The sequence below is a fragment of the Ammospiza nelsoni genome, chromosome 24, assembly GCF_027579445.1.
Source record: "Ammospiza nelsoni isolate bAmmNel1 chromosome 24, bAmmNel1.pri, whole genome shotgun sequence".
In the NCBI taxonomy this organism is placed as follows: domain Eukaryota; kingdom Metazoa; phylum Chordata; class Aves; order Passeriformes; family Passerellidae; genus Ammospiza; species Ammospiza nelsoni.
In genome coordinates this window covers 6,088,702-6,104,226 of record NC_080656.1, presented here as the reverse complement: position 1 = coordinate 6,104,226, position 15,525 = coordinate 6,088,702, and the positions used below count along the sequence as shown (strand labels likewise).

Here is a 15,525-nt window from a genome sequence, read left to right as displayed (position 1 = left end):
CAGGGCTCTGCAGCTCCTTTTGGGCACTCCTGCAGCCCCTTCTGGGCTCTCCTACAGGCACTTCTGGGCTCTTCTGCAGATCTGTGCCTTGGAGAAGGGATCCAAGCCATGTTTTTGTCCATCAGGCACTGCTGGCCTTCCCACCTCCAGTGTTTTTCTGCTTGGTTCCAAAGAAAACCAATCTTTGGGCTCTCCTGCAGCCCCTTTTGGGCCCTCCTGCAGATCTGTGCCTTGGAGAAGGGATCCAAGCCATGCTTTTGTCCATCAGGTGCTGCTGGCACTCCCACCCCCAGTGTGTTTCTGCTTGGTTCCAAGGAAACCCAATCCTTGTGGGCTCTGCCTGGGGGGCTGCTCCTGCTGCCTGCAGCCCTCTGCAACTCGAGCTGCCGAGGAGAGGCCCCAGGCTGTGGCTTTTATCCATCAGCACTGAGCTCCTTAGGCCTGGCCCCTGGGAAAGCAGAGCAGCATTTCCCAGGGGCTCATCCCAGCCCCTCCTGTCCTTCTTCCCATCTCAGCCCCGGCTCTGCAGGGCTCCTTCTGTTCCTCCCCATGCCCAGAGGAGGCTGAGGCAGCTGCTGGGAGCTGGTTCTGTAGGAGCTGTGGTCTCTCCTGAAGGAAAGCTGCTCCTCCAGCACGTGCCATGGCTAATGGGGCAAAATGAGAGGGGGGAAAATGGGGGGAGAGATACACAAAGCCCAAGTCCCCTTGGTCACCTTGGAGCCTGTTTCTTCCTCCTTTTCCAGAAAGAAAGCGTTCCCAGGGCCCTCTAATCCCTCCCAAAGCAGGTGCCATGGCTAAGGGGGCAAAATGAGAGGGGGAAAATGGGGGGAGAGAAAGACACAGCTCAGAGAGTGGTCACAAGTCCCCTCGTCCACCTTGGAGACTGTTTTTTCCTCCTTTTCCACAAGGAAAGCATTCCCAGGGCTGTCTCTAATCCCTCCCAAAGCACAGTGGCTGAGCCCTGGCTCTGTTTGCAGAATTTGGGGGGGTTCTCCTGCCAGGCTGCACTCAGGTCACCAGTCCCAGGGACCAAACCACTCCTCCTCACCCTATTTTTGCCCTCTCCCTCCAGCTCCAACCCCAATTTGGGTCAGATCCCTCTCCCTCTGTGCTGGGCTTGGGCTCAGGTTTAGGTCCAGGCCTGCAGCACATCACCCACATGCTGAGGCTGGGTGCAAAAAGCCCTTCCCAGGGAGCATCCCACTGTCCCAGAGGATGGCACAGGAGCTGCTGATAGCAGTGCAAGGACAGCAGAAATGTTCCCTCTGATCTGCTGCCCACCTTGTCTCTCCCTCCCTGGCCAAAGCCTGGCCTTGAGCTTTGGGAACAAGGTTTCCTTTGGGAACAAGGATCTTTGGGAACAAGGTTTCCTTTGCAGCCTCCTGTCACACAAAGTGTCCTTCCCAAAGCAGGGACATTGGGATATTGATGCCTAAAGTTTCAGCTTTTCTATTTTTTCAGTTTCTGTGCTGCTTTACTGTGTGGGTCTGGGTTCACATCAGGGGATGCTGAGCTCTGTGCACAGAGCAGGGACACAAAACAATTCCTGCTCCAGCTGGGCACCAAGGACAAATGATCCAAATCTCAGCCCAGGAGCACAAACACCGTGGGCTGCAGAGAGAAAAACAAGCAGGGTGGGACTGCCTGGGCTAAAGCTGGAATGGGACAATGAACTGCAAGGTGCAAATGGAGCAGAGCTGATCCCAGGGAGAGACCCCGGGAGCGCTCGTGCATTTTGGGGCCATTTTGGGTCATCTTGGGTTCATTTTGGGACCATTTGGGTTCATCTTGGGACCATTTTGGGTTTATCTTAGGTTCCTTTTGGGACCATTTGGGTTCATCTTGGGACCATTTTGGGTTTATATTGGGTTCCTTTTGGGACCATTTGGGTTCATCTTGGGTTCATTTTGGGACCATCTTGGGTTCACCTTGTGTTCATTTTGGGACCATTTGGGTTCATCTTGGGTTCATTTTGTGGCTATTTTGGGCGCAGCCCTAGCTGGGCTCTTATGCTGCCCAAGATGCATCCATTGAGGCCTCCTAATAAGTCCCTGCTTTATTCTTTAGCTCCATCCAGTCTCTGTTCCAGGCCAGCCTTCCCAAGGCATCAATATGCCCTGAGCTCCCCCTGAGCTCCCCCTGAGCTCCTCCTGAGCCTGCAGAGGGTTTTGAAGCCCCATTGCCATGGCAGGCACGTGTGGCTCTATAAACCATCCTCCAGTGTCTCTGCATCCTGGCCCTGTCACCAGCTCATTCCACATTTCTAGGGAAATATTGACATTTTTCCAATAGCCTGTCCCATCTGCTGCAGCCAGCAGTGAGAACTTCCTCACCACAGACACTCATCCTAACTTTTCACAGATTTTCCGATGGATTTTTCTGCCCTGTGTTTTTCTAGCCGTTTATTTTTAAGCTCAGGTTAGCTTTGGGCCTCAGCCAAGGAATTTCACTGTTTACATCAACAAAGGGAAGCTCTCCCAGCCTCCTTTAGCCTGCACTGGATCTGCTGTCCAGGAATTCCACACAAAACCACCGTGGTTTGCAAACCCAGTCATTCCCAGTCACCTCCTCCAGCCCATTGCTGGATATCTCTGAACCCTTCACCTTCAGCAACTCCCCTTCCAAAATACAAATACAAATAATTGGAATTTCCAAAAAAACACTGCAAATTCTGGGATATTTCCATCCCAAATAATTGGAAAAACCATGAGTCCCCTCACAGCTCCCACTCCCACTGAATGCACAACGACGCAGCCACAGATGTCCCAGAAAGAAGGAGAAGATATCTTTTTTTAAAATTCTTTATTTATAAAAAAGTACATTTTTTTTTTCCACAGCTCAGCCACTATTGGTTTTTTTTTTATACAAGTAAAAGGAAGGGTGATGCAACACCCCACCCACACAAATTATAACCATGAAAATATCCCCCCCTCCCCAACCCAGGACTCAAAATGAACAAATTACAAAGGATGGAAAACAAAACAAAACAGAAAACAAAACAAAAATCTTAAAAAAAAAAAAAAAGAAAACAAAAAATCCAGAAAAAAACCCCAAACCGAAATCATGAAAGTCCATTACATTATTATTATTATTATTTTTATTTTTTATTTTTTACAAAAGCACTTACAACACAGATTACAAAATAAAAAAGAAAAAAATAAAAGAAAAAGAAAAAAGTGGGGTTGGGGTTGTTCGTTTGTCTGTCTGCAGTTTGAATTCCACAATGATCATTACAGCCAGAGGACGAAGAAAAAGAGAGATAAAACCACTGGAGCTGAGGAATCATGTTTTAATAAAAGAGAAAGGCCAAAGAAAAGAAAATCCAGACCCTCAAGGAGAGCCCCTCCACCAAGAGCAGAGGATCTGACCCCGTGTGCTCCTCGCATTCACCCAGGGAAAATCCCCAGTCCCAAATCCAAGCTCGCTTTAGGCTTGGCTTTGTCTTTCGTTCCCTCTGATGGGCTGAGCCCTCCCTGCTCTCCCCCAGCCCCTCTGCCCTTGGCCCCGCTCTGGGTGAGGTTGGGATGGATGGGAAGGACCCAGAACCTTCCCACCCTCCAAGGGGAATCCTCCAAGGGTTCCCCTCTCACCCCAGGGAGAAGCCCAAAGTGGCAGCAGATTCCCTTGGGATGAAGGGGATGGAGAGAGTGCAGGGTGAGGGGCTGCTCCACACCTCATCAGTAAAGAACAGGCAGCATGATGATGCTGGCAGTGTCCCCTGTCCCCACAGACCCCAATCTTCAGTGTTGCAACAGCAGAGCTGGAGGGAAAACTAAAAGTTTAAGTTTCTTTCTTTCTGGGTTTTAATCCTGCTGGGATTAACCCCATTTCCACCCTGGGAAGCTCAGAGCTTACAGGAATGACACAGCTGAGCCCCACAAGGGCAATGGGGTTTTTCCCTCCACTTAATCTGCTCCCCAAACCCCAAAAATCTGTGTGTGTGCGTGTGAGCTTGTGCAGGGCAAGGAGCCAAGCAGAGCAGCAGCCCCGTGCCAATCACACTCCCTGCTCTGATTGCCTCGAGATCAATCTTTGGAGTCTCTCTCTCCCTAATCCTCCCTGATTTTTGCTGAACTGTTGTTGTGTTTCTTTTTGACTCAACATCAGGAAAATGGCTCCCTTTGTCCCTCATGTCTTAGCAGTCGATTTGGTGCAACCATCTCAGTTTGTTGATTTATTTCATGAGGAAATCTTCAGGTTGTTTTTTTTTTTTTTTTTTCCCTGCTTGAATGAAAATGATTTAACAGGGGGAAAAAAATAAATCAACAAACCTGGTAATTAAATAAGGGAAAAAAACATCACCAGGGTGAATTGCAATGAATAATTCTAGAGAAAAGCCCCAGCAGGGAAACAGCTGGGGTGGCTTTGTACATAAAGCACAGGCTCGTTGTGGGCTGTGACACAGCTCTGCTTGCTTGCACAGCTCCCTGAATTCACTCTGGGAATGAGATGGGGGATTGGCCCAAATTCACCTGAATTTTGGGTCACTGACCTCTCTCACTGCGTGCTCAGCTTCCCCACCCACCCTGAGGTACCACGGGATTTGTTATCCAGGATGAGGCTGGGAAAGGGAGAAGGGAAAAGGGAGAAGGGAAAAGGGAAAAGGGAAAGGGAAAAGGGAAAAGGGAGAAGGGAAAAGGGAGAAGGGAAAAGGGAGAAGGGAAAAGGGAAAGGGAAAAGGGAAAAATAAGGGAGAAGGGAAAAGCAGCAGGCTGATGTGTCTGTTCCTGGCCGGGAATCCCTGCCAGGGGAGGGGATGAGGCACTGACCCCAGTCCCAGCAGGGTGAAGGCATTCCCCAGGCAGAACCCCAACCCAGGGGGGCCACACCAGTTTGGGACTGGTGTGAAATGGGACATTTCCTGCCCAGCAGCAGCTCCCTAGCACCAGATGGAGAGGACAGCTTCCCTGTCCCAGCTGGGAGCTCCCACTCACTCCTTTCCAGGTCCCAGGGGCATTCTCCAGCTCCTGAGCACCTCTGATGGAAGGGGGCTGGGAGAAGCAGGGGATTTTTCACTTGAGGGTCCCACAGAGGTGGCCCAGCTCATGTGTGGCACTCCAGGCTGGCAGAATCTGCCCTCTGAGGGACATTGGGGCACAAAGGGACAGGTGACACCATCAGCAGAGCACAGAGCAGCCCAGGCTGGCCCTGCACAGCCCCAGCCCATTCCCTCCCTGCAGGATGCACGTGGTTCTTCACTTTGGCCTCTGCCCTGAGCTCACCCCTGCACTCAGGTGGGAGCAGGGATCACTTTCTGCTTGATGATGCTGGAAAAACTCATCTAATTCTCTCCAAGGGTCCCCTCAGAGCAATTTAACCCAGAGAAGGCAGTGATGCTATTACTGGACCAAAAACAGCTCTCAGATGAAGCATCAATCTGATTTTCTGCCCCCACACTTCTTTCCTCTTCCACCTTGCTAATGGCTAATCACTCGGCTAATTACCCCCCCAAGAGTCTCCTGGCCATCTAGCTGACCTTGCAAGGGACAGCAAGAAGCAAATCACAGCACAGAGATGGCATTTCTCCATGGCTGTGGTGATAATTGCACCAGGGGAGCAATGCTGAGGAGCTCAAGGATGAGAGAAACGCAGCACTGAGCCTTGAACTCGCAGGGTGCCTCGCTGCTGTGCCAGGCAACGCTGTCTAAGGATCTTCCACTGCAGCTTCTGGATGAAAAATGAACATCTGACCCCTTTTCTGAACCACTCTGAGCAGGTAAGTGGCTGAGCTAAGTCCTAAATTTAGGCTGATGCAAAAAGGGCAGGGAAAAGTGCTGCAGGAGGAAGGGAATGGTGTACAGGATCTGGCTTGGAAATCCCACATTTCTCCACTGTCTCCTTCCCTTTCCCTGGCTCCCACTGGGGTTCTGAGCCCTCACTCAGTGGACAGTGTGGGAATGGGCAATAAATAATCCAAGGAGGCTGCAGCTCCAAAAATGGCACCTTCAAAGGCAAGCTAATAACCCCCAAAGCAGATTTCTTAGGGTTCTTTTGCTCATCCCTGAATTTGGGAGCAGCCCTGACCTCTCCCAGCCCTCATGTCAGCCTTGGCACCTTTGTTCTTTAGGACACAGAGCTGTGGGGTCAGCCTGGTGGGAATTGCCCAACCTGAGCAGTGGCCTCAATGTGAAGAACCCCTGCTGGAACCTGCAGATTTTATATAAAAGATTGTTTTCTTGCAAAGCCACCCCCTCAGAGGGAAATCTGCAGGGCAGGCTCTGTGCCACTGATCTCACAGGTGCCTGCTGGTGCCTGCCTGGAGCCTGGTGTGGCACTGTCACCATCCTGTCCCCAGGGGCTCAGATCTGAAGGATTATTCACTCCAGAGTTGGACTTTGTTGGGAATTCTCCCTGCACCACACACTGAGCCAGATTACAGCTCTCCCTCTGGGGGAATCAAAGCCCTGTGTGCGCTGCTCTCCCAAGGCACTGGAGGGAAGTCATTCCCATCCCTAATCATCACTAATCAGAGCTTTGGAGAGATGTTAAGAGGATTTTATTCCCTTTATTGGGGGCTTTCCTGCTAGCAGGGTGCTCCTGGTGGCAGTGGGGTGATTCAGCCTGAGGGATCCTGAGGGAATCTGTGCCTGCCCTGATCTGAGAGGACACAGAGCAGGCATGTGGGTGTGCAAAGAATCTCTGCCTGTCCTGCTCTGAGAGGACACAGAGCAGCCCTCCTGTGGCATGTGGCTGTCCAGGGAATCTCTGCATGCCCTGGATCTCAAAGGACACAGAGCAGCCTTCCTGTGGCATGTGGCTGTGGTGCCAGGAGCCAGGAAGCCTGAGGGGGCTGGCAGGAACAGCAGAGAGATTACAGCCCTACAATTGGATTGCCCACTGCCCTACCCCACTAATGCAATCAGGGCACGCTGGGGAGGGCTCAGGCTGTGGTCTGCAGTGAGCACCTCACAGGAAAGGAAAGCTTTGGAGGCTGCCTGGATCAGAGATCTGACCTTGACTCATCTGTGTGGGTCTGCCTCTCCAGCCTCCTCCCTTTCTGCAGCAGGATAACTGCTGTGGAACAAAACCCAGCGGGTAAGGCAGGAGGAGAATTAGTCCTGCTATTTTTAGATGTGCATGATAATACAGCTCAGAAAACTGGGGATTTCTTTTCAAACAAAAGATTTATTTATACATGGAATTAAAAAAAAAAAAATATAACCCACAAGAAGAAAAATAAGCCCCAACCCAGTGAATCTAATTTGGAGATGGTCGGTGTGAGACAGAGAGCCCTGAAGTCTGGAATCCCATTTATTCACAGAGCAGAGATAGCAGCAATCCAAACCCCCCCAGCACAACGGCGTGGCTCAAGGCAAGGAGGGAAAGATCAATACCCCAGGCTCAATCCCTCCTACCCTGTCTGCCAAGGCTGTGCTCAGGAGAGGGATGTGAGATTGGAAAAGTGGCAATCAATGCCACCTACGTGGTGCAGCCACGGGCTGGGGTTGTTGCTAGGGGAGAGAGAGAGAGAGAGAGAGAGAGAGAGAGAGAGAGAGAGGGAGATAGGAGCACCCCCGTGCTCTGACCAAAATAAAAAATAAAGTGTAAACACATGACAATTAAGTCTTAGTGGTATAATAAAATAAAACTCAGGGGCTGGTCCTGCCCTGCCGGGGTGTGCAGAGCATGGCTGAAGGCAGTGAATGTGTGGAAGCAAAGTGTCCTCAGTTGGTCCCTTCCCCAGTGGATGTGCCCGGCACAGGGGTGCCCCAGTGAACTGCTCTGTGGCTGGTACCAGCAATGACAACAGCAACAAGAACAAAAAGAGCCAGCCTTTCTCTGAGCCATCACGGGGGGAAAAGTGTCAGCAATAAATACTCCTTTTCTTTCGTTTAAAAGAACACTCAAACAAAGACAGAGAAATGAAAAGCCAGGCGATAATAAATCGTAGGAGGAAAATGGCAGTTTTGTTTCCCTGCTCTGCTATCAGCCCCTACACCTGGGGTTTGGTCTAGGGTGTTTTTTCCTCCCTTTCTCCTCATTTTCCTTTTATTGAGTCATTAAAAACTGAGTGTGGTTCTCTCCAGGTGTGCAGCAGGCAATGGGAATGTCATCCAGACCCCACCAAAAACAACAAAAAAAAAGTGATTGGGGAAAAAAAAACCAAAATCCATTCACCTGATAATGGCACCTATGTTTCCATTGCCATAAAACTCTCCTGGCTCTGTCCTACGGACAGCCCACCTGCCCCCCTCCCAAGGTTAAAAAACAAACAAAGAAGACAACATACAAACAAATTTCCAGTGTTTCAGGGGAGGTGGGAGCGGGAGGAGGAAGCCTCGGGGAGGGAAGGGCACTCTGAGACATGAAGACACAAACAGAGTGTAATATACAGGCTGGGCAACAGTCGTTAAAGCAAAGAGTAACACCTAAGCCACCGACCAATACAAACACCACAGAAGGGGACGAAAGTCGTCGAAGAGAGAAATTAAAAAAGCCAAAAACCAAAACCGAGAGAAAATAATTACCCGACCTCCCGCCCGCCCTCCCGCACGAGCCCCGCCCCCCCTCCCCAAAAAATGATCCGTAAGCAAAGCCACCCTCCCTCCCCGCTGGCCCCCAGCATCCAAAAAGTCTGTGCGGGGCCGGGGCGTGCGCGGGAGGGATGCAGGGGAGGGAGGGCATCGTTGGTGAGCGTTGGTGAGTGTGTGTGAGCGTGTGTGAGTGTAGCAGAGGGGCGTGGAGCTACACGTACCACTCCTTTTTGGAAATAAAAGAGCCGTCGGTCTGCGACACCATGTTGTCGGCCAGGTCGAGCTGCTCGGGGTCGTACTGGAAGCCGAGTGTCCTCTCGTCGTAAGGTTCGGGGTGGGCCTCGCCCTCGTCCACGGTGAAGTAAGGCCTCTTGGCATCCTCCTCGTAGGCTTTGGGGCCGCCCAGCTTGCGCTCTCCTCCGGCATCCTCATCCTCATCCTCGTAGGTGCTGCCGCCCAAGGGGCCCGGCTTCTTCTCGTCGTCCGAGTCGTCGGGGTACTGCAGGTTCTGGGCCATGGGGGGGTGGTGCTGTGGGATGCCAGCCTTGCTGTAGCCGTTGCCGTACACGTGCTTCTTTGTGCTGTAGTCACCCTTGAAGGTGTGACGCCGGCGCCGGAGTACCACAAAGAGCACCACGGCCACCAGCAGGACCAGCGAGACGCCTCCCACTATGCCCCCAATCACCGGTGTGGGGATGTTCGGCTGCACCATGGATTTGTGATCATCGATTGGAGACGGGGTGTAGGGAAATTCTGGGTAGGAAAAGACAGATGGAAGGGGGAACAGTGTCAAACCATGCGGAAACGCGCCCTCCCCTCCATGCTCTCATTGCCAGTTTGGGGCGGGGGGGTGAGGGGGTGGGAAGATGAGGGTAAGGAACAGGGAAGGGAAAAACTGGGGAAAGGGGAACAGGGGTGTCCTCAGCAAGGGGAAGGTGCCGTGCCAAGCTGGCCAAGCCTCATGCAGGAGCCCAGCAGGCTGGAAGCAGTGGTTTTACCCTCCCCAGCCCTCCTGGTGGCTCCATGTGTGCTCACATCCCACCAGCCCTGAGTTGTGAGTCCGGACGCGCTCCGTTTGAGCAGCTGACAGAATTCCAGCTTCCCTGAGAGTGCTCCTGACAGGGAGCAAACCCCAAACCCCACCCGAGGGTGGGCATAGACAGGTGCCATGGTGAACCCAGCAGCTCTGCATCCTCTCCTCACATCCCAGCCCAGATTAGAACCAAGGCAGCAGCACCTTGTGATCCCCCACCCACAGGTGCCCTGTGGCTGCTCAGAGCCCTGCTGGCTCCTGAGCCCTTGTGCTGACCCTGCAGCGTGAGGACACAGCCCTCCCACTGCTTCTTCCCCTTCCCTGGCCAGCACAGTGCCACTCCTCCTGCTAATCTTGCTCCTACCCTGACCTATTAAAAAAAAAAAATAAAAAAAATAACTCAAAAGGAGGCAGAGGAAAGAGATGAGAAAGCAGCTCTGTTCTCTTTCATGCGCTTTAACACCTACACTTTGGCACAGATAAAGTTTGAGCCAGGACTTCAATCAACCTTCCTGGGCACAGGTACAGCCCCTGGCTGAGCTCAGAGCCTGTTGAACATCCGCGTCCAGCAGGCATCAAACACAAATGGTTGTCTCAGCCCTTCACCTGCCTCCCAATTTAGGCAGCAGGTGCCCTGTTAATGCCCTGTGGCAGCCTTGTTTTTGCATATGAGGTCTCTCCCAGTGCTTTTCCCACCCCCAAGGCCTCTCTGCCAACCCTGGAACCTCCTGTCCTTCAGTTCTTCCCCCAGCAGCAAAGTCAGCATCCCCGAGCACAGCCAAGGTTGTGGGGGGCTCAGAGGCAGCAGATCCAAAGGGGACTGCTGCCACCCTCCTCCATTCCCTGCTGGCACAGCTTAGCCCAGCCACTGAGGGAGAGGGACAAAGGAGCTTCCCCCAAGTGCAGGCACTGCAACAGCTGCAGTTTTGGACAAGGGCACTGAATTTGAGCAATTGCTGGCCTGAGCCATAAATGTTTTAGGGTTTTTTTGTGCCTGGGAGATGATTAATTCCTGCCTTTCCTGAAACATCAACCCAACAACAGCCTCTTGGTTTCTGCAGTGCTGACTTGCCTGGAGCAGAGCCTCCCAAGGCTGAACCCACACAGAGAGCAGCCCAGTGGGCAGAGTGGGCTGGGGGACAGATGGAGGGTCCCTGCTGCAGCCACAATGAGGAGCAGGATGCTGTGCAGGCAGGAGCCAGCATTTTTTCCCAAAGACAGCCTTAGAGAAGCAGCAAGGGCATGTCTTGCAGCACGGGGAGCCGGGGCTGGGCTGTGGAAAGCCAAAGCCACATGTTGCATCAACAGAAGGCCTGTCCCAGCCAGCTGGTTAATGCAGATCCTCTCTGCAGGGACACCAGGGACAGTCACGTCCATCCCCTCATGGTCCTGCCTGCTGAGGGCTCAGCTTCAACCACACAACACCCACACTGCTCCCTCTGCCCCTACCAAACCTCAGAGATCCCTCTGCCCCCAGCTCTGAGAACAGATATGAGAGGAGAAGGCTGTGCCTGATTCCTAAAGGAGCTTGGCCCACTTTCCTGTTAAAAGCCTCATTGACAGCCCAGGTTGGATGCATGCAGAGAAAAGGGGGGATGTTTTCCTACCTTTCTCAGGAGATTTTTATTTTTTCCCTGCCTTTTGTGCTGCCCACCCCTGATATAGCACTCGCCACCTCCGTGGCACTGCCAATACTGTGGACACGAGCAGGAACACATCCATCCATCCATCCATCCATCCATCCATCCATCCATCCATCCATCCATTTTTCATCCATCCATCCATCCATCCATCCATCCATCCATCCATCCATCCATCCATCCATCCATCCCTGGTGGATTTCACACATTCCTCAAGCCAGGATCTATTTTCTCCCCTCATCTCATCCCCATGCCAGAAAAAACAAACCCAGACTGTGGGCAGGGAGAAAGAAAGAAAGAAGGAAAACAGAGGGAAGATCAAATCACCCCCTGATCACCCACAGAGCTCCTCCCTCCTCATCCTCCCTCCAGCCCCGGGCCAAGGGGGGCTCTGGGGGTCCCTGGGGTGGGTCAGTGTTGGGAGACGAGGGGGTCTGGCCCCTCCAGAGCCCAGCACTGCCACTGGATGGCGGCACAGACCCGTGCTGGCTCCACAACAGGGTGGACACTGCCCTGCTCCTGGGCAGGAAGGAGGGGCTGTGCCCTGGGACAGATGCCTCAGCATGGCAGGTGGTGAGCGGGCACCAGCATGTCACCTGTCCCCGCATCCAGATCCATTCACCACCAGAATGTCCACCAATCCCACAAATTGGGATCCCGCCTCGTTTCAAACAGAGCAACACCAAGGGGAGAGGGGGAAGTGTGGGAAAAGGAATCCCCTTTTTTTGTGTCCGAGGGGGGAGCGTGAAATTTCTGGAACCCTGAGTGTGCTCGGGGGCCCCATGTGAAAAATCCATTAGGAAGAGTCTGGAGAGAATTAAAGCCCCTGTGAAAAGCAGCCTGGAGAAACAGGAGACAGCGGAGCCGAGGGAGGGGGAACAAGCCAGGCTTTAATGCCAGCATGAAAAGCCTCCCCCCCCGCCACCCCCCAGCCCTTATAAAAAGAGGGAGTGCTGTATGAATAGGAATTAAAGCAGCAACACTATCTGCCCGTGCCCAGCTCTGCCAGCTGTTGCATTCAGCCCAGCTTCCTGTCCCTGTGCCAGCAGCCAGACCTTGGGGACAGCAGCTGGGAGAGCCGGCAGAGAGACAGGAGCTCACCCCGGGCTCAGCCTGGCACCTGGCCCAGCCCACAGGTTCCCTTTGATCCCTCTGCGAGGCTCCAGGCATCTCCTGCCCTCTTCCTGCAGCAGCCCAGGGCTGAACAGGGAGGCCACAAACTTCCCCAAACCTTCCCCATCACAAGAGTGGCTTCAAAAGTAGAGGTTTGAAAGAATCTCATCTTTCTCTTAAAGCTGTTTTTCAATAAAAATGAGGCGCATGCAAATCATCACACCTGTCCATCAATCTTTTATCTGCTGCTTTTTTCAACCTGCTGGCCAATTTTAGTGCTGTGTGACAGAAGGAGCTGAAATTATCCCTATCAGAAAGCTCCTGGAGATGGCTGGAGTGGGATCCTTGCTAGAGATGGGAGCCAAACCTCATTAGACATCAGAGAACCCAGAGGGACAGGAGGCTGCTCCCAAGAGCAGGAAGGGCCCAGATCAGAAAAAGGGTATTTTTAGACACCCAGTAATTCTTCTGTGATATGCAGATCCACTGGAAATCAGCTTTCAAAAGCTCTTCTGCTCATCTGCTGGGATATTTTAAAAGACTGCTTCCTGTGGACATGTTTTTCCTTTAAGCCCCATTACCCTCCTTTTCCCCTCAATCCTAAGGAGCAAGGGAAAAGCCAGCACCAGCCCAAATTCTCCCTGTAGCCACGGGCACTGAAGAAAATGTCATTTTCACTGAAGAAAATGTCCAAGAAAATGGACATTTGTCCATTCCATGAGGAATTATCTGCTGGACATGTGTCAGCCCAAGCTCTTCCAGAGGAAGACTCTGGGTTTCCTTTTGCTTTGGAAAACCAAACATCCCCACAACGTGAACAGCAGCTCCAGGGAGGAACAGGACCTGAATTCCAACGTATTCATGGGGCTCCCCAGTTCCCAGATGGCCTCAGCAAATACAGAAATGACCCTGCAGGGTTTGCTCAGGAGCCAGATTGCTGATGGCAAACTTTCCCTGCCGGAACAGCCCACGCCAAATTATCCCAGGACTTTGCTCGTGTGTTGAGTTATGTACACAAGGCAAGATAAGGAGAAAACTCGGGACAAAGCTGCAATTTGAGAAGCCCGGAGCACTGCTGACCTCCTCCCTCCCCCCTGCACCTCTGCCATGTCCATCTCCAGCTTTCCAAGCTTTCTCCTCCCTCCCAGGGGTTCCTGCAGGGCGGGAGGGGATGGAACAACCACTGGCAGCTAATCCAGCAGTGCAGCAGCTGCCCCCGGCCTTTCAGAGTGTGACAGCTCTCGGGCCAGATGCCAAACGTGTCTTAGGCTTTAATCTCTCTCTCGGGTCACCTATCCCCTGTCAGTCAGGCCCTGCTCCGGTGGGGGCAGCTGGCACAGATGCCACCAGACAGGATGCACAGCCACTCTGCAGGATTAGCATCAGCCAGACCCCCCCTCCCCGGGGCTTGCTCCCCCCGGCCCCACATCCTCCCACCGAAATCTGCCTGCCTTTGGGAGCACCTGCTGCAGGAATTGGCATTTAGGTCTTCCCAGAAAGGGCTTTTCCCAGCCAGTGCTGTGTGGCAGCAGCTCCAGAGAGCCCCAGGGCTGTTTGCAGTGACCTTGCTGGGACGAGAGCGCTGCTGGTGTGTAAATAACTCCCTGCTGGGAGCCAAGCAGGGGGGGTCAGCAACCCCTGCCAGCTTTTCCTCCCCCCCAGCCTGTAGCACATCCAAGGCCAGACTGCAGAGCTGCTGGCACAGGCTCTCCCTGCTGCCCCAGCTCTGTGAGTCTCCTTCAAAGGTCTATTTGACTTTTTTTTCCCCAGGTCCATTTGCCATTTTTTCCCTTTCTCCTTGTGCTTCCTCTAGCTAGAGCCAGTGCACAAATGGGTGAATGTTTCCTGCATGGGGGCAGGGTGTGTCCATGCTCTGCTGCACCCAGAAAAGCCCATGTTCATGAATTCATGGACATTTCCACATGCAAATGTTCTATTCCTGCCCTGTGCAGGAATTCCCATTTCCCAAAATTCCCATTTTCATCCTGCCCTGTGCACGCAGCTTTGGGAAAACCATTTCTATGGGCAGGCTGAAAACTGGGAGTCTCAGGTGGGAATATCCATGGCCAGGATGAAAATGGGATCACACAGGTGTGAATGTCCATAAGCGGGATAAAAATGGGATCACATAGGTGGGAATGTCCACTGGGGTCACACACACATGAATGTCCACAGGCAGGATGAAAATGGGATCGCACAGGTGTGAATATCCATGGTGTGAATGTCCATTGGGGTCACACACATTTGAATGTCCATGACCAGGATACAGATTAGCATCACACAGGTGAATATCCATGGCCAGGATGCAGATTGGGATGAGACAGGTGAATATTCATGGCCAGGATGGGATCGCACAGGTGAATGTCCATAAACAGGACACAAATGGGATCACACAGGTGAATATCCATGGCCAGGATGCAGATTTGGATCACACAGGTGAATTTCCATGGCCAGTTCTCTGTTCAGGACCACCACACATGTGCAGTCCGTAAGCACAGCCTTTTACTCTGTCACCCACTGCCTGTAATAAATAGTTACATGTCACACTACATGGCTTGCCTGCGACTGACAAAGGTCCTGCAAGGCAGGAGAAGCTATTAGGGGAACAGATTGCTGGAATAAAATATTAAATTTCCACTTATCAATCTCTTTAATGCTCCATAACTCTCCGAGAAGCATTCAGCCTTCTCCCTCTGAACAAATTGCCCTCCCCATCAGGGGGCTGGACCAGCCCTGCATTTTCCTCTCTGGGGCCTGGAGGGAAGATTTTGGGTGGCATAAGGGGGTAGAACAGGGAGACAGAAAGGGGAAAAGCTGCTGCAGGCTTTTCTCTGCATCAGCCTTCTGTGTTGTTTTTTTTTTCCTCCCAAGGCTGGCTGCTCACTAGATTGAACTCCATTTATTGCATGCAGCTCTTGAAAGAGGTTTCGTGGTCCACTGACAATCCCTAAATTGCCTGCAAGACCCAAACAAATGTACCTGTAATAGCTGAGTGAGGAGGGTGAGCCCTCCCCAGCACCGGCCTAATCGCTCCTGAGGGAGAGCTGGATAAACATATTCAGATCCCATGAATTATTAAAGGATTTTTTTTTTTATTATGTGGTGCAGGCCTGGCCTGTGGGGTTGGCTGTTAATCCCTCCTCACAGGGTAGCTGTGGGTGTGCCCTTCATTCTCTCTCATTTAACCTCATCCCCACAGCCAGGACCTTTGGGAACCAGCTGAGATTAGAGGCAGGCAGACACGGCACAACCCCAAAAATCCTGC

At 52.4% G+C, this 15,525-nt stretch overlaps 1 protein-coding gene across 1 annotated transcript in view; it reads right to left on the bottom strand.

Moving 5' to 3' along the window:
* Window positions 1-8,513: 8,513 nt before the first annotated feature.
* NECTIN1 (nectin cell adhesion molecule 1) overlaps window positions 8,514-15,525 on the bottom strand; it is a 61,911-nt gene continuing 54,899 nt past the window's right edge. Inside the window, exon 6 of the mRNA XM_059488352.1 lies at window positions 8,514-9,227. Coding sequence (XP_059344335.1) covers window positions 8,686-9,227 — 542 coding nt within the window. The 3' untranslated portion in view covers window positions 8,514-8,685. The remainder of the gene's footprint in view (window positions 9,228-15,525) is intronic.